This window comes from Gadus macrocephalus, chromosome 14 (assembly GCF_031168955.1).
Source record: "Gadus macrocephalus chromosome 14, ASM3116895v1".
Lineage (NCBI taxonomy): Eukaryota > Metazoa > Chordata > Actinopteri > Gadiformes > Gadidae > Gadus > Gadus macrocephalus.
This window is the reverse complement of record NC_082395.1, coordinates 8,778,613-8,800,153: the sequence shown is the minus strand read 5'-3', so window position 1 is coordinate 8,800,153 and position 21,541 is coordinate 8,778,613. Positions and strand designations below refer to the sequence as shown.

Here is a 21,541-nt window from a genome sequence, read left to right as displayed (position 1 = left end):
ATGAGAACAACAAATGATTACTTAAGATTGCAAATAATGTTACAATATTTAATTATAGTTTGTAATTACCACCATAGTGGTTGTTAAATTATAAATATACATATTACAATTGTACATTTCAATTTACACTGGGTTTGTGGGGGAGATGGGAAGATGGCTGATTCTAAGGTTGAGGGACGTCTGTAAATATTCTTAATCCATGCATTCCTGCAATTTCATCCTTTAGAGCCTGTGGATGAGAAACAGAAACGTGTTATTCAAACAAATAAATTACTATAACAACGGGTTGTAATGCCAACATATGTTACTGATGTGTTATGGAAACCTTTAATACTAAATTCTTTCTTTTGCTTCTATTCCTCACTTTTTAAAGCAACATGTAATACATTTCCCTTTCTCTCATGACAAATACAAGACACAATCACCGGCAAGTTCTTATAGTAAATATATAAGTGGAAATCCAGTATGAGAAAAGCAGCTTCTTAGGATGGTTTTACCTGGTTGACTAGCTGGTGTTGTTGAATGATCCTTTTCCCTTTAAACTCATTGGACTCTATGTGTACCTCATACATGGCACCACAACCACCTATGGATGGAGCACAGACGCAATCAACATCTTGTGGCACTCACTTGCTCCCAACACACACACACACACACACACACACACACACACACACACACACACACACACACACACACACACACACACACACACACACACACACACACACACACACACACGATAAGGACAGGCAAACATGGTATTGGATTCATTGAATGTAATAGCAAATTCACAACAGTGATAACAAAACAATGACATTAAAACCTGTGTTCTATGAAAATCTGACACAAATATCTCACTAATTAATCCAAAACAGTTTTAATCAACACACAGAGCTTAATTTATGTTACAGGCTCTGCATTTTTGACAAGGAAGGAAGTGATACGTTGTTTATTCCCATTAGGATAATTACTTGGTCCTTACATTTTTATGCAAATAAATAGTGTCAGAAATCTGAAAATGAGCCTGTGGCATTTAGATAGGTCACTAAAAAAAACAAAAAAGGTGACCATTTCTTTCTTTTTTTTTGTATGTGCCTTACAGAGGGTAATGTGATAATTGTGATCCTGGTATCATAGATTGTGAAACAAAGTTAAGACTCATAATAACCTACTTTAAGGTCTAGACGAGAGGAGGCTGCATCATGTGAACATACTGGTAAATATGTACTTTTTGGGCGATGACATAAGCAGCCTTGGTCACATATCTGAGGCTGAACTTGCTTTCATGTAGATACAACCATAGGCCTACATTTGAAATAGCTCTCGTTTTGGATGGATGAACTATAATTGTTTTGTTTACCAATTTTTTAGATCAGTCAGATGAAATACAGAAGGGTGCGCATACAACACCGAGGAATATGGACCTACCCGATATATCCAGAACTTTCAGAGAAGACGCCAAGGGAAATTTCTCCTTTAGTATCCGAGCAATGCGACCCTCTCCGTCTGTTTGGGAGGATAGGCATCTCCGTATATGTAGAGCTAAGCCCCCCTAGAAAAGAAAAGTGCCAAGATAATGAGACATTGGGTCTCTGTACTGTGACACACTAATACATTGTTATAATCGCCACCATGTTACATCTACATTTGATCTACATTTGTCATTGAACGTTACGAAACAAACGTTTCGGAAAGTAATTTACTTGATTCATACGAAGAAACCGGGAAACACAGATCATTGCTGCGGTTGTATGATATATGTATGTATAATATTTGATTTTACTCAAAACTAAGAAGAGGATCGTCTGAGAACAGCTAACTGCGTGTTAAGTCACCCTCAGGTGGTAACAGCACATAACAAAACATTGTCTCATAAATATGACGTAAGCGGATGCGTGCATGGCAGCGCGCGAGACGGAAATAACATCCGGCCGTCTGGGGATTATTCAAAGGATTTGCCAAATTCAGTTGGCTCTATTACGTAATTGAAATACGAGATAACCCCAATTCGTAATGTCTACTAATGAAACCAATGGTGCTGTAGGGAATATATAGAAAGGCTGGCATAGAATACAACATTGCATTACGTACTCCTCGCCCTCTCTAACCTCCGTATACATACATATAAAAAAATTATGTGTTGTAGACCTATGTCAAGGAAGCCTTTCAAATATAATACAACTTTAACCAGACTATTGAAAGTAGTCTATTTCTACCTCTTACCCTAAATAGCATTGCTATAGATCAGGGGTCTCAAACTCGCCAATTGTGGCCCGCGTGATGATATTTTGTGGCCCCTTACTTGACATCAAAGTTCAGTGTTAGTGCGGCCCGCGCGTTGTTGTCAATCACACACTTTTGCTGAGTGGCTTGCCACGCTTTTTTATCACTTGTGATAGGGTGACCAGATGTCCCGGTTTTGCCGGGACAGTCCCAATTTTGAGTTGCATGTCCTGAGTCCCAACAAAAGCCAAAAGGACGCTAAAATGTCCCGGTTTCCACCAACCGCTATGAAATGTCCCCTGTTGCCAGCGATTACATAGCCAACGTGATCTAATTATAGCCCGATCATTAACTTAGATTGGGTCAGTTGTGCTACTTTTTTTTGTGGAATACTTGATGCGTCCCAGCCTGACCCAGACTCTACCTCCAGCGGCCCCCAGGTAAGTTGAGTTTGAGACCCATGCTAAGATAGAACCACTGTGGAGCTGTCCTGCTGTCCCTTTCTTGTGCCCATCATGTTCAAAATAGATCTTCATCTTTGCTCCTAAACGACTGAAATAACAAAGATGTATACAAAACATTGACTATAAAATTACATTTCCTATCCAGGTAAACACATCAATTAGTGGACATTTGAAAAAGAAGAATAGCTTCTGCTATCTCTCCGACCAGTCGTGAAGTGCTAAATCAAGCTGCCTACTGCTGTTGACAGTGGATTTGTACCTATTCGTTCAAAACCCAGGCTTTGTGTTCAAGCATTTGAACAGCCCCACACAATGCCAGGCTGACAGGGGGAGGGCTGTCAAGCAGTTATCTGAAAAGACGGATTGTGTGTCCCAGAAATGTGACGTCAGTGCCCTTTAAAGCCCCTAGGTGAGTCAGTGGACCCAAAGTAACAGATGCAAGGTCTAACGATAGAGATGGCTGATGCTGTGTTCTCTGTGATGCTCCTGATGAGTTTCTCACTTAACGCTGTCTCCTACGCTCAGGATCTGACAGACATATCTTGCCCAGATTCCCAGGAGGCATTTGACGGCTCCTGTTATGAACTGGTGGCTCTGCAGCGTCCCTTTCTGAACGCTGAGAGTTGGTGTGAACGAGGTGGAGGGCACTTGGCCTTCATCCTCAACGATGAAACACAGCAGTTCCTACAGAAGCACTTGGACCCCGGCAAGGACTGGTGGCTTGGACTCGCACCCGCAGCGCCAAACCTCACACTCGACTCTACTGCCGGCAATGAAAGTAAGTGGCCATTAGATAAACAATTATGCATGGAGTTTTACTGCACCGCGTAATTGTATCATAGATATATTGGTACTTGATTCATGCCTGAGGGAAGATTTGGTAAAATCATCAATAGGTAATGAATACTAAGGTATGACAGATGTCAGAACGAGGAAACAGTTGGGAAAGTGTCAAAATGCTATCTGCCGTTGGGAGGCAAGCAATTACTACAAGTTTTTGTATTTGTGAAGATCAGCAGGAGATAATATTTTTAAGTAAAAAAGAATCATCATTCGGTGATAGATAATGAACAGAATATTTTTTCAGTGCCTATCTCTCAATGCAGCATGGCTGTCTGCACTACTATTACGATGTCTGTTTACTGCCCATTGTTGGAAGGCACACACATTTGCCTATCTCCCTCTAGCAGCATGCATGACAGGAGAGCCTGTGCTAATTTAGCAGATATTCCAAATGGCTTTGGCAACAACAACGCCTGCTTTGTGAGTGTTCCTTTTGTCCCCCGCACAAAAGACACGTCGTAACCATCTTTTAACCATGTCACTTGTAACCGAGATAGCCTTTAAGGACCCGTTCCTCAATGACCCCCATGGGGAAGATGTGAAAGGCAGGTGCTAACTTCTAATATTTTCGTCATTAAATTGGTTCAACACAGGACCTGCATTTCCTGACTTGGATCAATCAAGTATCAGCAACATTTTAATAATTAATCAGTTACTCATTAATTGATCCATTGCTGTTGTCCTCCGCTGATTTCCTTCTTCAGGCTCTCTATCCTGGCTTGATGGCTCCGACATCAGCTATAACAACTGGGTGACAAACCCTCATGCAGACTCGGCCTGCGGACATGTCCTACGAAACTCAGGATTCCAGTGGGAAGCCAAAGTTAACTGTAGCCAGGATCTAAACTTCATCTGCCAGTTTGGTACGCATCAAATATGTATTATTTATATGTAAAGAATAGACAAGGTCAAAAGATTTGTAGAGCCCTGTAATGTGTTGACAATTTCCTGTGTTTCCTCAGATTCTGGGAGATCTATTGCGTGTGATGGACTAAACGCCACTTTGCAATGTGGCTCAGGTCAGGTAATAGAGATAGACGACAGCTTCTATGGCCGTAAGACAATTCACTACTGCAAATCTAAAGAAACCTTGTTGCCTGCATCTTCCGAAGAGGATTGTAGCTGGATAGACGTTGTGGATCCAGTGAAAGGTAATATTTCTTATTTATACATCATATGTTTATTTAGCTATTATGACAGTTATGTGTAAATGGAGGGTGAGTCAGTATTATATACTCCTAGGTGGAAGCATACAATGGTTAAAAAAAAAATGGGCTCAGGATAATTAGCTATCAAATTCAATTTTCAATTCAATTCAATTCAATTTTATTTGTATAGCCCTTAATCACCATTACAGTCTCAAAGGGCTTAACAGGCCAAATATTTGTGACACCCCCCTTTACCCATGCCCCCACACGGGCAAGAAAAAACTCCCTTGTATATCAAAGAAATGGATATATGGATATACAAGCATAATCAAATGGAAGGCAGCTGTTTCACTAAGAGCTGTTAAACCACACAAACAATGCCTCTATATATCAATTGTTCTGAGCATAAGAACGATTGTGTACACAACCATTACACTGAAAGGCCGGGCAAGTTATTCCTGATGAGGGACATGGATATGGGCATTGTGGGGAAAATTGTCTCTTTTGTATATATGCATTTCAGAAAGCTCTCCTCCATTTATAGGGGCTACTCTTAATAGTAAGTTAAATCATAAAAAACGGACGACTAGACTGCTGCCAAGACTATACATCATATCTAATGACATTCATGAAGTAGAATATACATTGTGTATTTAATATCGTTAGCCTCATAGCATCATAGTCATATTTTAAGGTTCATCTTGTTTTTACTGTCAAAATTGCTTAAGTTAAATAGGTGACTCTGGCAGAAAGTGATTAGGCAACGTGAATCAGTAACATGGGGGAGTAGAGTGAGGTTTGATATCCCCATTGGCCAGAATAGAATTTAGGCCATTATGCTACGAGACTAACGATATGTGTACTATTCTACCACAGTGAGAAAAGAGCTTGGATTGCACAGTGCAGCTGAGGAAATTGGTTTTGTCCTTCCAGGTCATTGTCATGGACTACAGGCTTGCCAGGCTATAGCAGACGTAGGGACTTTCGGGGAACCCTGTCCTGAACAGGGAAGTTATTTGTCGGTGGAATACCATTGCAAAGATGGTATGATTCGGTCTATGGTTTTTATGGTCATATATTTTATCATACACTTGTGTAAATATATAACTATAATGCTGGGTTTTGGTTTTAAAACAAATTTCAGATGTAATGATTGATAGAAAAATATGTATTTTGGCAGGCCTCAACTTGTTAATGAGCAAGCTGGCTGCTGTCTCCGACAACGTCAATATCACGGTGAAGTGGCTCCTTCATCCATTCGAGGGGAATCTGACTTGCACCCTAAATGCAGGAGATGGACACAACATTGACTCATACACTCCTGAAGAGTGAGCAGAACTTTGCATTTTAATAGTTAATTGGAAAAAAATGTCAATATGTTATGTATTATTACATATGTATTATATTTATATTAGCATTATTATCAATACAAAATATTATTATTGTATTCATTATTTGGTTCTCTTCCAGAGTGGACAGTAGTGTTATGCACAAATACAGCAAGCCGGGGGTTTTCACGGTGGGGGTGGAGTGTACCACCAGCGACTGGCATGTCACGGCTCAGCGAGTCATCACCATTCAGGAGTCCGTTGGTGAGTTTGGTGTCATCACCTGCTACAGCCAAAACCTGTCCACAGAAGGTACTGCATGCCAAGCGCTCTACGGGACACCGCTTCAACTCCACGTCGTGTTAGAAGCCGGTAAGCTAACATCAAGGTTATCAACTTTTACAGATAACCTAATACAGTGGGCATCCTAGTGATGCAATTACTTATTATTATCAGTGTTTCCATACAGGCACAAATGTGAATTTGGAGATCCAGAGTCGGGGGACAGTGTTGGCAAATTTCTCCTCGGCTGAAGGGGCGATGGGACACAACATCACAGTGAGTGCAGAGGTGACCGAGCAGCTCGGGCCCGGTTGCCATGACGTCACTCTGCACGCTTCTAACGCAGTGACGCCCGCGGGGGTGTCCACGGAGCTGCGTCTGTGTCTGGTGGAGCCCGTGGACGGGCTCAAGGCCTCGGCCGTGGCCGAGGAAGACGCGTGTCCACTGGACACCTCAGACCTGGCCCTCAGTGTTTCCCTGGAGAGTGGGGCCCCTGCGGAGCTCCTCTTCTCCCTCGCCTCACCCTGGGATAACCGGACGGAAACCAGGGAGATGCTGAATGCTAGTTTACAAGAATATCATTTCTCAGACCCAATCAGAGGTACTCCAAACCTAAACACACCAAAAAAGGGATCAATGAAATACAACAAATAAACCACAACCATCGTTGTACAATTGCCAGTGTATATAATAGGATATGCCTCTTTGTTTTTGGTGATCTAGCACTTAGAGAAGTGACTATAAAAGCCACGAATTTGTTTTCTGCTGCGGAAGTTGACGTGGACCTTCGCAGCTTGATCAAAGCGTGCAAGAATAATTCTGATTGCTCGGCGGATGACGACAGAGGCACCGTATGTTCACCATTCTTTTACCACACTTAAACGTGTCCTTTTGTCTCATTGAAGCAGCTCTTACAGTTATGTGTATTCACAGCATGTCATATTTGTGTAGTTTCAAGCAATTTGCTGTTGAAATACAAAGTAGTGCCTGTTGATACCGACTTAGTTTTTAATTGTTAGTATCAGCTAGAGATCAGTGCCACTCCGGATCCTGCAGTGGACCATGCTCAGAGTATCCGACTCACAGGCACTGGAGCAGATGCACTGCTATCCAAACAAGGAATGGCATTTAAGTGGAGTTGTGGTAAGTAGTACAACACTGTCTACTGATTGATGGAATAACTTCACTAGTTTTTTTTACCAATTGTTTCGTTTATTCTGATTCATACAGATGGAAATTGCAGATGCAAAGATGTCACACATTTCAAAGGTCGTATTATCAGAAAGCACTGCCTTCCCAATCCATTTGAGATGTTAAAATACACTTTCACTGTGAAGAGGAAGACATGGTTTAGAAACTGTGTTGTTACCTCTGCATCCAAGTGCATCACTGTTACACCAAAGGAATTCACAGATGTTACTATTAGGTAATCTAGAACCCATTGACACAATTCATTATGTACAACATCTAAACATGAATTATACTGTATATATACACACATAAATATATCAATATATACATGCTAAACTACATATGCATATTTGTTTTTTGCAGTTGTCCCGATTGTGCATCCATAGATGTGGACAAGCCTGTAGAGCTCAGTCTGACTTGTGTAGGAACCTGCCCAGAGGTTGTGTGGAACATTGAGGACCCAAAGGCCCCAACGGTATAAGGAGAACACACACAGGTTTAACCAGGAACAAACTGTCATGTAGAGTACCTTTCAGGATTGGTCAATATGTGAATTTCTCTATCAGGGTGAGCTCCAAGACTGCTATACCAGAGCATCAAGGAGGCCATTGATAGAGACACAGGATGGTAACACTAGCTACACAGTGCATAGCCAACGTTTGAACGAGGCAAAGGACGCATTCCGCAACATCACTGTTATTGCCTATGGTATGTAAAATCATGTCCTACTACACTTAATTAACAGCAATATTCAATGATCAAGAAACATAACTTTATTGTTTTTTTTCTGCATACTTTCATGTTTTGAAAGTAACTTGATAGGATTTGAAACAAAGTATGTCTCACTAGAACAAAAAACAAGAATTCCAAGTTCACCTGAAAATGTGTTCTGGTTTTAAGGTAAGACGGACCCAGGCTTTGCCATGTTTACTTTCCCAATACTGAGTGTTGCGCCGACGGCGGCCTCTTCAACCACCACCTCACAAATGACCAGCGTAGCAGCCCCCGACCCCAGCCCTTCCTGTGTCATATCCCCGCTGTCAGGGACCGTGCTCGATACGTTCGACATCTCCTGCAAAACCAGTTTCCCCTGCACTGCAAACAATTGTCTTTATTGCCTGAAAACAAAGCAAGGTGAGCTGGGTTTTTGTTGCTTTTGTTCTTGATTTATCTTGACGGTTCAAGGATGGATGCTGATTTTGCATTTGCACATATTAAAGATGTGGAGAAGGGCACCTGCCAAATAATCCAAAAATGTCCATCTAAGTGAATAGCCTGATTGTAATTGAATGGTAGTGAGTATTCATTGAACTTGGGAGTTGTCAGTGATTAAGGCTGTCCTGGATTTAGGGCAACAACTCAGATGCAGTGACTCAGATGAACTGAAGTCTGTCTCCCTACCCCTCGGAGATAAGAACAATAACTACAGTTTGACAATGGTGGTGACTGTGAAAAATGGAGATAAGGACAACGACATGACAATCACCACTCAGGTTTGTCTTCTGTCACAATGCATGCATCATGGAAGAATGAGTGGACCTTCTTTCTTTGGATGTAAAATACACGGGCTTACGTCTTGAAAACTGGTCTGGTTCTTTGTTATTCTGCAAGGTACGGAAGAGTGATACCGGCTCTTCGGTGGACTCTCTGCAGGCTGCCGTCACGGGTAATATAGCTCAGCTAGAGGCGCAGGGTCTTCTGAGAGGCGCAGTCCTTGGCCAAATGTTCTCCTCTATCTCTGACATGCTCAATGCGGACGCCACTGACGATCAGAAGGGTGCAAGACTAAAGGTAGAGTTACTCTATGTTAATAGGTTGGCTATTCAGGTTGACTGCTCCCTGCTAATACCTGACCAATCAGGGCCTTTCTTCCCTGATTGGTTCTGGGAATCCATCTTGCCTTTCAATCGCAGGTGTGTGCATGGATTGCTTGCTTTTACAATCTTATTCTCTTCTGCTCTTTTTTTGCGCTCTCTCACTCACTCTCTCTCTTTGCAATTGTCAAATTTTGCGACAGCAACTTTAATTGTGCAGTGTATATTTTTGTATATGTATATTTACAGTAGACATTCAAATCAAGCCTGTTCTCTCTCCTGCAGCTAAGGGAGCAGATGCTGAGCACAATGACATCTGTGCTGTTGGATTCTCCAAGCAACAGCTCCCAGGAAGTGTATGTGACAGCCAAAGCAGTGGCAGGCCTCACCAAAATATCTGATGAGCTCAGTCCTTCAGCCCAGGTACACATTGGTGTGCAGTAGAAGGTTTGTTGTTTGTTTGTTGTGGTTTGTTGATGGGACATTTATTGTTGTCAAATGAAAATTACACAGGCCAAAATGTATGCAATACCTTGACGTTAGATTTTAGAACACTCCAACCAATTATATTTGGTTTCAAAAGTAGAAATGACCATAGGCCTAATCGTACCTGTCTTGTTTAACAGGTAGAGGCCAGTTCTCTTTTGGCAGACCTCAGTTCGTCCCTCCTCTCTATTAATGTTTATCCACAAGATGGTGATGAAGAGGAGGTTTTGGAAGCGGCCACACCAATAGTTGAAGCAGTCAGCAATATTTTGAATGTTTCACCAAATGTAAGTACACGAACTCTCCTTCTTTGAGATGCTTAAATTAATATTGCTGGCCAAAACTCAGATTTAAATATGCCTATATTGGTGACCCATAATGGTTTCTAGGCCCTTTAAATGTTTTGTGCTTTATAATACTTTACCGCTATCTGATCTTGATTTCGGATTGGACACCCCGTGTCATCGGTACTGCAGGCCAAGTAGAGTTTAATATGAGAGAATGTGTTGAACTCGCTGTGCATCAACAATTATATATGGTCCTATTATATGTTAGTACATCCTCATAGGAACAGCCACCTACGATAACATTATAACTCAGCCTCACCTGTCGCTTTGGATAAGAAATATCTGCTAAATGGATATATGTAAATGCCTAAATGTATGCTGGAAAGTGTGTTTTTGCCTGTATGACAACATTGTTTAAATTTTGTCATAACTCCTCAGAATACACTGACTAGGCAATAAAACAAAATAATTATATATTTTTTGTTCCTCCCTCAGAAAATCGTTTCCGATATTCTTCTCACAGGAATGAACAATGTCCAGAGTGCATTGTTAAATGGCAAAGAAATAAACGAAGGACCGGTCATCATTAGCTCTGGTCACATCAGTCTGTATGTCAACAGGTAAGACACGATGGTGACCAACCCCAGTACGAATTGCAATGGAGAATAAATATTTGTTTATTAAAGCTGCAATAGCAATATTTTCTCGCCCCTCTTCATTTTGATTACATTTTGTTTTGATGAGGCTCATGGCGCTCATGCGTTCAGCTCTATAGCAATGGCCAGTAGTCAAATGCATGAGAACCTTGAAACCTCAATCAAAACAAGGTGGGGCGAGTAACCACTGCTGATTGTAGCTCTGACATCTGGATTCTAATGCCCCTATTTGCTGTCTCTAGAGTGTCTCCAAAAAATATACAGATGCAGAGTATCGCTTCCAATGAGAAGAGCTCCTCGCAATTTATCTTCCCATTGCTACCTGTCGGTTTGCTCTCTCCAGAGGAGCCTGTGGATGTTAGAGTGAGTGTTTGTGTTCTTGTGTTCCTCACGTTGTTTACCCAATGACAGCTGTGTCCTGATCTTTCTATTCATCATGACAGTGATGTTGATTCAATCGATCACTCTCTTGATATGTTTTCTGTAATTCTCAACGTCTAACAACAACATTTGTCTTGACAAGACCTTTTCTAGAGGAGATTGATAACATGTGTTTTTGTTCTGCTGCTTTTTCTTTGGGTGGCATATAGATGATGAGTTTTGAGAGGAATCCTTATCCTGGCGAAGAAGCCAACATCACTGGCACCGTGGGATCGGTCTCCCTCACTAAATTAGATGGCACAACTATCCCTGTGGAGAACTTGCCCAACGAGATAGAGGTCAGGCCAACTCACCTGTTGGATATTAACAGCCATTTGAATAAAATCGTATATCTTTTTACCACTGCACTATGATAAAAGAGAGTCGTTAATCCCATGAGGAAAATCCCGCTGTTACAACAGCAATAATAGAAATTCATGGAAGTAAATCCTGGGGAAATAAATAAACAAAATAACAATAAGATAACGCAAGATATATCTATTATATGCAAATACGGCTGGCTACTGCTGTTAGGAGAGCAGTCCAAGAATTTTTATTTGAGGAAATACATTGAAAAATAGTATGTATTTACAGCATTCTATTGACATATTCCTATTGCCAGGGAGAACCAAAAGCTGCCTGGTGTGCAAACATGAAGAGCCAATGTGCATGCAGTATTCCCTGGACATCATAAGTGTGTGTTTCCTTGGTGTTTTGACAGATTATCCTGCCCAGACTGGAGGAAGAACAGCAGATCAGTACCCTTCTGGACCTGGGCAACTTCAGCACCTTAATGATTGATGTGCCCTCACCAGAAGTGACCCTGGTACTTAGAATTAAGCCTTCTGAAAACATCAGTTTCAAACTCCTTTTGGGATTCGGCGGCTATCCCAGTGAAGAAGACCATGTAGCTCAGATCCAGATGCCCCTAGAGGGTTCCCCAGAAGGTACACAAGGGCAAATGAAACTTCCCCTAGAACCATGAAGTCACATTTCAAGCTAATGTTCTGTAGTGTATTTGCATATATGTGTTTGTGTTTGTGTGTGTGAGTGCGTGTGTCTGTGAGTGTGTGCTTGCATATAACATGTGCATGTTTACATTTAACCACATTTCACTATTCTTACACAGAGGAATCATACATCTGGGTTCTGGGGCCAGAAGAAAGAAAAGGACATGTGGGATTGCACTACCTCGTGGTCAAACCCATTGTGGGGGCTGGGGTGACATCCATCAACGCCACAGTATCTGTCTCTTCCATTGCTGCCCAGTGCAAGTTTTGGAATGACAGTACATCAGCCTGGAGTGAAAATGGCTGCAGGGTGAGGACCAACTACACCATAGCATCTTATTTTTACCTTACGTCCATAAAGAGGACCTATTAAATTGCATCTATTTTGCAGGTTGGTCCGCTCACCACATCGTTGGTCACCCAGTGCCTCTGTAACCATTTGACCCTGTTTGGAAGCTCTTTCTTTGTCATGCCTAACATGGTGGACGTGTCACGGACCGCAGAACTTTTTGCCACGTTCACCACCAATCCTGTAGTGGTGTGTTTTGTGGGGGCCATCTTTGTTGTGTATCTCCTCGTAGCTATTTGGGCCCGCAGGAAAGACATTCAGGATTTAGCTAAGGTGAGCCCCACTAAAAGTGGATTTATTACGTTTTTTGTTGTGTATCCATTAAAGTGGATTGAATTGACTTTTCTTACGATAGATGGCGTTGAGAGATTTTAAAGGTGTTTCTTTTCCGGGACACTTCTTGTGCTTGTCTCAACATTTAGGTGAAGATAACAGTACTTGATGACAATGACCCGTTTGCTGAGTATCGCTACATGTTGACTGTAAACACTGGGCACCGCCGGGGCGCATCCACATCCTCTCAGGTGAGTGGGCCCACCTCAGCCCCTCTTAACATAAAAGAAGGAAAAACAAAGCCTGGTACACATCACATCCCACTGGTCCAAGACTCTTTGGATGGAATCGGTCCCCCCCATGGGATATATCTATTCATTTTATGTATATATATATATATCAACATCTGTGTGTTATAGGTGGCAGTTACCCTGCAGGGTGAGGAGGGAGAGAGTGAACCCCACCACCTCACAGACTCGGAGAAGCCCGTGTTTGAGAGGGGGGGCATGGACATGTTCCTGTTGACCACCCCCTTTTCCATCGGGGAGCTTCAGAGCATCAGGGTCTGGCATGATAACTCGGGGGAACACCCTGCTTGGTATGGACGCCCCAACGCAACAAACCAACAGGGAACCGTGTTACTGTTACCATAGCAGCAATCACCTTTGGATCAAACAATTATTTGAAGCAATGTTTAGAGCGCCCGTGTCACTGTTGGCTATTTATTTTGGGATCATTTCATATATGTTCATATTAATTAGGAACTTTTTTGTTATTTTGTTGAATCCATAAGCCTACTTGAGTTAACACGCAAAAAGTAGAAGGTATTTGTTTTGCTCTTTGTTACAACAATGCTAAACATCATTTTAATAAGTGATGGCTTTGAAAGTGAAAATGGCAGTGAAAAATAAGCACATAAGATTCTTGATTCTTGAATGAGATTCTTAAGAAGGCATATGGAATGGATGGGTTTTTGTTTATTTGAAGGTATATCAACAAAGTGATGGTGCAAGATCTGGAGACGGGCCAAAAGTGGCATTTCTTGTGTAACTCATGGCTATCCATAGATATGGGAGAGTGTACTCTCGACAAAGTTTTCCCAGTGGCAACAGAAATGGACTTGAAGAAATTCAGGTAAAAGCAGCCATGTTTTTAAGTTTGCACTAAAGCACATCAGATCCATTAAGATGCATCCTAAGTGACTATTACATCCAATACACATTGGTCATTATTTTTTGTTCATTCTAGCAATCTGTTCTTCATGAAGACTGCCAAGGATTTCCGTGACGGTCACATTTGGTTCTCTGTGATTAGCCGACCACCCTGCAGCACGTTCACACGCGTCCAGCGAGTCTCCTGCTGTTTTTCCCTACTGTTGTGCACCATGCTCACTAGCATCATGTTTTGGGGCATTCCTACAGATCCATCGGAGCAAACGATGGACCTCGGTAACTATCTATTCACAAGCACACGTAAACAGAATCACCCAGCTCTGAGAATATCGAAAATACATACACAAGGGTAGGATTACTGATGTCAATCGGCTTAGACAACAATAACGTCTCACTCACTACTACTCCACATCCTCAAAGCTGAACATTTGGATGTTTTCTTTCTCTGTTCAACTTCAAAGGTCATATTGAATTCACATGGCAACAAGTTATGATAGGATTCCAGAGTTCAATCATTATGTTTCCAATCAACGTCCTCATCGTGAGCATCTTCCGAAACACTCGTCCGCGACAGAGGACCGCCCAGACAGATGCCTCCAAGCAGGGGAAGTCTGGGGGAAGAGTGGGCCCCTCGCAAACCTCCCCACAGAAGCAGCTCAAGGACATCTCACCCGACACTGTGATGAAGGTATAGTCAAACAAAAGCCGGATTATCAGTCATGCAGAGCAATGTTTTCGAAAATCGTATTGCTTTGCAGTATGTGCCACCCTAACCCTAACCCTCTTTTTGTCTTCATTTCAGGACATTAAGAGAATCGCTCAGTCGCTCTCCAAAGCAATGAAAAGCCCACTGCCTGCGCTGGAGCTGAGGAGCGGTCAGCCAGCGGACATCAACACACTGCTGTCTTTGGTGGAGGACATCATTAGGAAGCAAAATCGAGTGGGGGGAGAATTCTATTCTGATGCGTCTAAAAAGGAGGCCTCAATGATTCTCACTTTAGGGGCTGTGAATCTACAAGGTATTGTTCAGGGTATCGGTGAAACTTTGTTATAGTTGTGCAGCAAATCATTCTCTTTTCATTCGACAGCTTGTAATGTGTGTATATATTGGGTTGGACTAACTAGCTCATCATCTTAAATTAGATCTCACGAAACCTTCATAGTGATTAATATGGGCATGTTAATCACCGGAAGAGAATGGGCCTTTATCCTCAAATTGTAATATGAGGGATGGCAGCGGCTCAGGAGATAGAGCAGGTTGTCTGGCCTCTGGGAGGTCGCTGGTTCGATCCCATGCTCCTCTTAGCTAAATATCGAGGTGTCCCTGAGCAAGACACCTTACCCTTACTTCTCCCGACGAGTGGGCTGCTACCTTGCAGGGTAGACAACGCCGTCGATGTTTGAATGTGTGTATGAATGGGTGAACGTGAGGCACTAATTGTAAAGTGCTTTGAGTGGCCGCAGGTCGGAAAGGCATGCCCGTGCCCATAATTAAAATCATGAGATACACTTGTTCGTCCCTACTATTACACCTCTGTGATTAAGGCATATCCCTCCTGATTGAAAACTGTGCTTTTACCCCGGCGTCACAACCGTTTACTTTTACCTCTCATTTTCCATACAGAAACCAACCTGTGTGGGAGCCCTGAGAAAACCGCAGATGGCGTCCAGAAAATGAGCAGCAACAGCCAGTATCTGTACAGGCAGCTACGTCACGTGGAGAAGGAGCTGTGCCTGCTGGGAGCGTCCCGTTTCCCGGACCCCGGCGGCTACAGCAGGGCAGTGCAACAGGTCCAGGGCATGAAGGGTCTGCTGGAGTACCACCTGCCCTCCTCTAGCCAGCCGCCGTGTCCCTCCAGCCCGGAGGAGAGCCTGCACGGGGACGGCGGCGCCAAGGGAAAGTGCTGCCAGGGGGGGCTGCCCTGGTGGTTCGTGTTTGTTGGCTGGACCCTGGTGGTGGCGACCAGCGGCGTGTCGGGCTACTTCACCATGATGTACGGGCTGACCTACGGGAAGGACCGCTCCATCAGCTGGCTCATCTCCATGGTGGTGTCCTTTGTGGAGAGTCTGTTCATCACCCAACCATTGAAGGTGCTACACAAATGCAAATAATATATATACATCAATAAAAAAGTTTAGATGGAAATATTAATACAATAATATAGAGAGAGAAAAATAATAGAATATATAGATTTTTGCTATATTGTAGATAATGTATTATGGAATGTTATATTTTCCTGCAAAAGGTTCTTGGATTTGCTGCCTTTTTTGCTCTGGTTCTGAAGAAAGTGGACCAGGAGGAATACGGGGAACCTCAGGTGGAGGACACTCGGAGAACTTCAGGTATGTTTTCAGTTAAAACCAGAGTTTGTTTTTATTGATGGAAATAAACACGTTGGGAGCTATATATAATGCGCAGATACTACTCTTTTTGGAAAAAATGTAATCCGGCTTGCAAAAATATTGGATGTGCTTGTTGTCTCCTTTCTGTTATTTCCTTTTATGTGCAGAATGCTGCTGTTATGATTAATTTCATTTCTCCTCGTTAAGCTCCAGCTGGGTTTGTTGTGTTGGGCTAAGCAGCAGCCATGATGAAAGGATGAACCACTTTTTTCTCTTTTACAGATGATCCGGATGCCGTTCGCACAGCCAGGAGGGACAGCGACTGTAGTTTCTACCAGCCTCCACCCCCCACCGACATAGAGAGGATGAAGAGCAACATGATCAAGGAGCAGAAAGTCTATGCTCTCATTAAGGAGATCCTCGGTAAGGGGAAACACACACACATAGAGACGGGCGTGTCTGTTTGTTTGGGTAGGACGGGTGGCTGTCTGGATAGATGGATGGACGGGTGGATGAAGAGGGATATAATGAATATCTTAGGGAGATGCTGCCTTAAGAGGTACTCAATCGATGTGTGACCATGCAGCTTACGCTGGATTCATGTGGATGCTGCTGCTGGTGGCCTACGGTCAGAGGGATCCAAACGCCTACTTTCTGTCCCGGCACATCCAGCGGAGCTTCAGCCAGGGGATCTCGGACACCATGAGCATCGGCGACGTGTTCGTCTGGGCAAACACTTCTCTGCTGAAAAATATTTTCGGATCGCATGCGGGTAAATCCTTGCGATTGATCCATATCCATTTTTATCATAGGGCCTAGAAAGATTTGCATTTGAATGAAAAATATACTTTTAGGTGTATGCGACTTTCTTTCTTTTATGTACATGTTGCAGAAATGATTTATCACCATGAAGCGTGAGGCATTTTACTAAGCGTTTGTAACGGCTCTGAGTTTTTTGTTTTCCATCCATCACAGGATTCATCACAGATGGGAACTCCAAGCTTGTGGGTAACGCCCGACTCCGCCAGGTGAGGGTGCAGAACAACACTTGCCAGATTGACAAGTCCATGCGATCGGGCGTGCCGGACTGCCATGCCCCATACTCATGGGATGTGGAGGATATGGGTTCCTATGGTCCGTCCTGGGGCCCCTCCGGGAGCGATAATGCCTCGGAGGGCCTCAGCAGCCCCTGGAAGTACCAGTCCCAGGCTCGACTCAAGGCCCTGCCCCTCTGGGGGAGCGTGAGGCTGTACAGAGGAGGGGGTTTTGTGGTGGATCTTGTGGCATCCATACAGAACTCTACCAGGTAAGCCTGTGGTCACTGAGAGGAACAGTGCATCCTTTGTAGAGACAACATGAATACATTTTGAACCCGTTTTGTATGCATGCCATCGTGAAGATATGTTGATTAAAAATGAACCTTTACTATGTAGACAGGGCCAATATAAATGAACTTTGAGGAATTAAAAAAAATGCTTAAACTGAACCACTGATTTTAAAGCTAGGACAGGCCATTTTGAGAAACCAGCAGAGGTAGCTAGATGTTAGCTAGATTGAAAGTATCCATGCTTTCGGGATGTAAAGATAAACTTATGACAACCAACCAATTGCCTACCCTAGCTGTAAAGTTATTGTAAGATTGAAACTGTTGCGGCAACACATTTAATATATAATGGAGATATAATGTATATATTTTCATAAGATACTCAGTTATACAATCGTGTTGTCATGTTGTTGTCTTTCAGAACACTTGGTTATCTATTTGACAACACTTGGCTGGATGTGTACACCCAAGCCCTGTTTGTAGAGTTCACCGTATACAATGCCAATGTCAACCTCTTCTGTCTGGTTACACTCATGCTAGAGACCACTGGCATAGGTAAGTCACATGTATATAGCCACTTGATTTGCATAATAGTGCATAGCTTCGACATGCACTATGTGCTATACGATGTCCTTGTACAGCCGTCGTTTCAGTTGAAGATGGTGTGAAAGTTAATATAATAACAAAAAGCACTCTCACCTGCCTGGTCCTTCAAATTGTTGAGGCGCTTTACGTCCCTTAAAGGTCCCATGGCATGCTACTTTATGGATGCTTTAATATAGATATTAGTGGGCCCCTAACACAGTATTTGAAGACATTCCCGAAATTCAGCCGTGGTGCAGAATTACAGACACTACGAGCCAGTTGCACATTTAGCTTTCCCCAAACCCGTCTGTAGCTTTAATGCAAATGAGGAGGAGAGAGGCGGGTCAAGGAGGAGGGTTGGGGCGTGGCCCTGAGCAGCTTGTTGCCATGGTACCATGCGCTCACCCTAGGCCGTGTTCTGTAAATATTCTAGAACACTCCGGTTGCTCTGGCGGGAATCCTGGAGTTTATATCTAAATAATAAATCTATATAATAATATAATCAATCTGAAGTAGACTGAACCACGACATGGAGGAGAAAGGGTTTGTTGCCCACGATTGTTGATCGCGATTGTTTCCCGCCGGAGCCTCGCTGCCTCGGCAGCGGGCATCGCTTAGGCACCACCGCCTCCTGCAGTTGGCAGCGCCGAGGCGGTGGTCAGCAGGCATCGGGCAGCAGGAAGCGGGTCTCAAGCGGGCGACTATCGCGGGCAACAACAAATTACACTGAATTCCCAGCTCTTAAATCTTACTGACAGCACATTAAAGCATTATAAAAAAAAATAAGCTATGAAGAAGCAGTGCCTTCAACGAGTGCAGGTTAAATTCTGATCAATATTGACTTTCGATGCGACCAGGAGCATTCCAGTTCCGGAGTGAGCTACAAACCATTCGTCTCTACCAATCTGCCGGTGGTCTTCACATCTTCGTCATGGCTTCTGAAGCCATCTACTTCCTTTTCATCTTTTATTACATGGTTATTCAGGTAAAATATTGTATCCGGACCGTAGGCTATAGATAATAGAACCCAACCTTAATTTTGGTGTGGGGGTCTGTCTCCCCCCAACATGAATAAATGTTTTGTATGTTTTAACAGTTGATAGCCACGCTATTCTGTTTCACAATCACAGGCTGTGTGCTTGTCTTCTCACAGGGAAAGCTCATGAAACAACACAGTTGGGCTTATTTCAGGAACAAGTGGAATCTGTTAGAGCTTGCTATCATTCTGCTCAGCTGGAGTGCTTTGTCTGTCTTCATTAAGAGAACCCTTCTGGGGAACCGCGACATGGCTTACTACCAGACACACAAAAACCAGTGAGTCATTCACAAACCGGTTTTGTTCCTTTGATGAAAGAAAGGTGATGATTCTGCAGTAATTTATTAATGTGGTTACCTTGACATGTCCATGCTGTTGTCAGTTCAGTTATGTACACGGTGATGTGCGCCTCAAACTTATCTGCTTGTTATGCTACCAATGTGTCTGCCCATAAGGGAACCCATTGCACTCACAATGCCTGCAAGGAGGGATCACTTTTCTGCGTTCCTTCTCAAGGTTTCTTTCTTGGTGATCAAGGGAGGTTTCCTTACTCTTAGAATGCTTTAGGGGGGTATATCGTATAACATGGCCTGTGAAGGCCTTTGAGGATGATCGCTATGATATTAATAAAGGCATACACAAATTGAATTGAATGTGTGCAGATTTCCCAGTTTCCACGAGACTGCCACAGCCGATGCAGTGCTTGGGTACCTGATCGCCTTCCTAGTGTTGCTGGCTACGATCAAACTGTGGCACCTAATGAGACTCAACCCTAAACTGCACATGATCACAGCCACACTGCAGCGGGCCTGGACTGATATCTCCGGCTTCCTCGTGGTCATCACCATTATGTTCCTCGCCTACTCCATCGCGGTAAGGGCAAATGTGAATCTTTCACAAAGAACCCCTGTAGCTCATTGTTTTTCAAGTTAAAAAAACTGTCCTGAATTCTGAAGAATTTTGATTGATTTTTAGCTAATATTACTGTCGTTGACATTGTGCGGTGAAGCCTGAATTCCCTGTCTGGGATCTAAAAAGTCTATCGTACCATCTGGTCTTCCGTTCCTTAGTCAAATCTTCTGTACGGATGGAAGATGTACTCATACCGCACTCTGCTTGATTCGGCCTTGACCATGGTCAGCCTTCAACTAGGAATATTCAACTATGATGAGGTCAGTTGGAGATGATTTCCCTGTAACTCATTCAATATCAGTAGATTTAGATTCACTTAGATTTATCCTGTACCCTTCCTCAGGTTCTGAATTATAACCCGTTGCTTGGTGGATTCCTGATTGGCTCCTGCATTGTCTTCATGACTTTCGTGGTTCTGAACCTCTTCATATCCGTCATCTTGGTGGCATTCACTCAAGAGCAGATCCATCATAAGGTTTGTAATTTGCTCTTAAGGATTGATTGTTAGGTCTTAAACCAAAACTAATGCTTTAGCTTTAGCTAAACTATCTGCCCGTTTAAAATATTCTCACTCGAATGAATGGGTATTATTATCAGCCTCATAGCTAAGGGGTATATCCCTGTGATAAACAGGATCTGAAGGAAAACTACATTACTCTCTGTAGGAATGCTTTTCTTCTTCTCTTACTGTTGCTCTCTAGCCGTCTGAAGAGGAGGAGATAGTGGACCTGATGCTCATGAAGCTCTGCAGTTTGTTTGGAATTAAGTTTAAGACTAAAGGCGGTCCGAGTCAGGACACAGTTGTCTCCTCTTCTTCAAAAAATGGAGTCTCAATGATTTCCTCTAATGTCTAATGTATTCCAACCTTTCGAGACTGTTTTGTAATAACATAATTCATATGTACTAACATATATGTTATTAGTAATTATGTCTATTACAATTTGTATTTGTCCACTTGTATAAGGCTATTATTGTTGCTATTGTAATTGATATTCTGAGAAATGATTGTTGTTATATATCATTATAGCATTATTAGCATACTATAGTCCTGTTTATGTATATTTTCTTACAAATAAATTGATGTTGCTCGAATACAACGTTTCAAAAACTTTTCTCTAATTTTCAATCTCTTTGTTTAATTGTAGGCTATTTGATAATTCTGTAATACGAGTACTCCTACTGCTGTGGGCACAATACCCGTTTTTTTGTTATGTGATGAACCGATATTGGCTGTGAAAGTATATTTCTCTTAAAGGCTATCACTACTTCTTCTACCCCCAAGTCGCAATAGAAATCCCACATATTGGGTGTCTATATACCCAACATTGACTCATATTTCGGCTTTATTGTTACTTTAGAAGAGCCGGAAGCATACCCTGTCACAATAATGAA

At 42.7% G+C, this 21,541-nt stretch overlaps 2 protein-coding genes across 3 annotated transcripts; one reads left to right on the top strand and one right to left on the bottom strand.

Moving 5' to 3' along the window:
- Nucleotides 1-34: 34 nt before the first annotated feature.
- bola3 (bolA family member 3) lies at nucleotides 35-1,875 on the bottom strand. The gene is made up of 4 exons (XM_060071914.1): nucleotides 1,707-1,875; nucleotides 1,432-1,555; nucleotides 498-586; nucleotides 35-229 (listed from the first exon to the last, which is right to left on the bottom strand). Exons 1-4 carry the CDS (start codon nucleotides 1,740-1,742, stop codon nucleotides 164-166), a joined length of 315 nt encoding a protein of 104 aa, XP_059927897.1. The 5' UTR covers nucleotides 1,743-1,875; the 3' UTR covers nucleotides 35-163.
- Nucleotides 1,876-3,112: 1,237 nt separating this feature from the next.
- LOC132472310 (polycystin-1-like protein 2) lies at nucleotides 3,113-21,260 on the top strand. Of its 2 annotated transcripts, XM_060071866.1 has the most exons (41): nucleotides 3,113-3,468; nucleotides 4,238-4,396; nucleotides 4,496-4,684; nucleotides 5,615-5,725; nucleotides 5,862-6,009; nucleotides 6,152-6,381; nucleotides 6,479-6,892; nucleotides 7,015-7,142; nucleotides 7,311-7,434; nucleotides 7,522-7,717; nucleotides 7,846-7,957; nucleotides 8,049-8,190; nucleotides 8,383-8,616; nucleotides 8,833-8,975; nucleotides 9,094-9,273; nucleotides 9,582-9,719; nucleotides 9,923-10,069; nucleotides 10,565-10,689; nucleotides 10,968-11,088; nucleotides 11,316-11,444; nucleotides 11,867-12,092; nucleotides 12,275-12,465; nucleotides 12,547-12,777; nucleotides 12,927-13,028; nucleotides 13,197-13,375; nucleotides 13,765-13,911; nucleotides 14,026-14,225; nucleotides 14,411-14,637; nucleotides 14,752-14,968; nucleotides 15,574-16,040; nucleotides 16,196-16,292; nucleotides 16,575-16,715; nucleotides 16,879-17,064; nucleotides 17,268-17,598; nucleotides 18,038-18,171; nucleotides 19,059-19,186; nucleotides 19,355-19,515; nucleotides 19,900-20,110; nucleotides 20,308-20,409; nucleotides 20,493-20,624; nucleotides 20,851-21,260. In XM_060071866.1, the coding sequence occupies exons 1-41, from the start codon at nucleotides 3,126-3,128 to the stop codon at nucleotides 21,001-21,003; spliced, it is 7,476 nt and encodes a 2,491-aa protein (XP_059927849.1). In that variant the 5' UTR covers nucleotides 3,113-3,125; the 3' UTR covers nucleotides 21,004-21,260. The 2 variants fall into 2 exon arrangements, with proteins under 2 accessions (XP_059927849.1, XP_059927850.1); XM_060071867.1 differs by lacking the exons at nucleotides 19,059-19,186; nucleotides 19,355-19,515; nucleotides 20,308-20,409; nucleotides 20,493-20,624; nucleotides 20,851-21,260 and having other exon boundaries at nucleotides 19,900-20,101.
- Nucleotides 21,261-21,541: the final 281 nt, after the last annotated feature.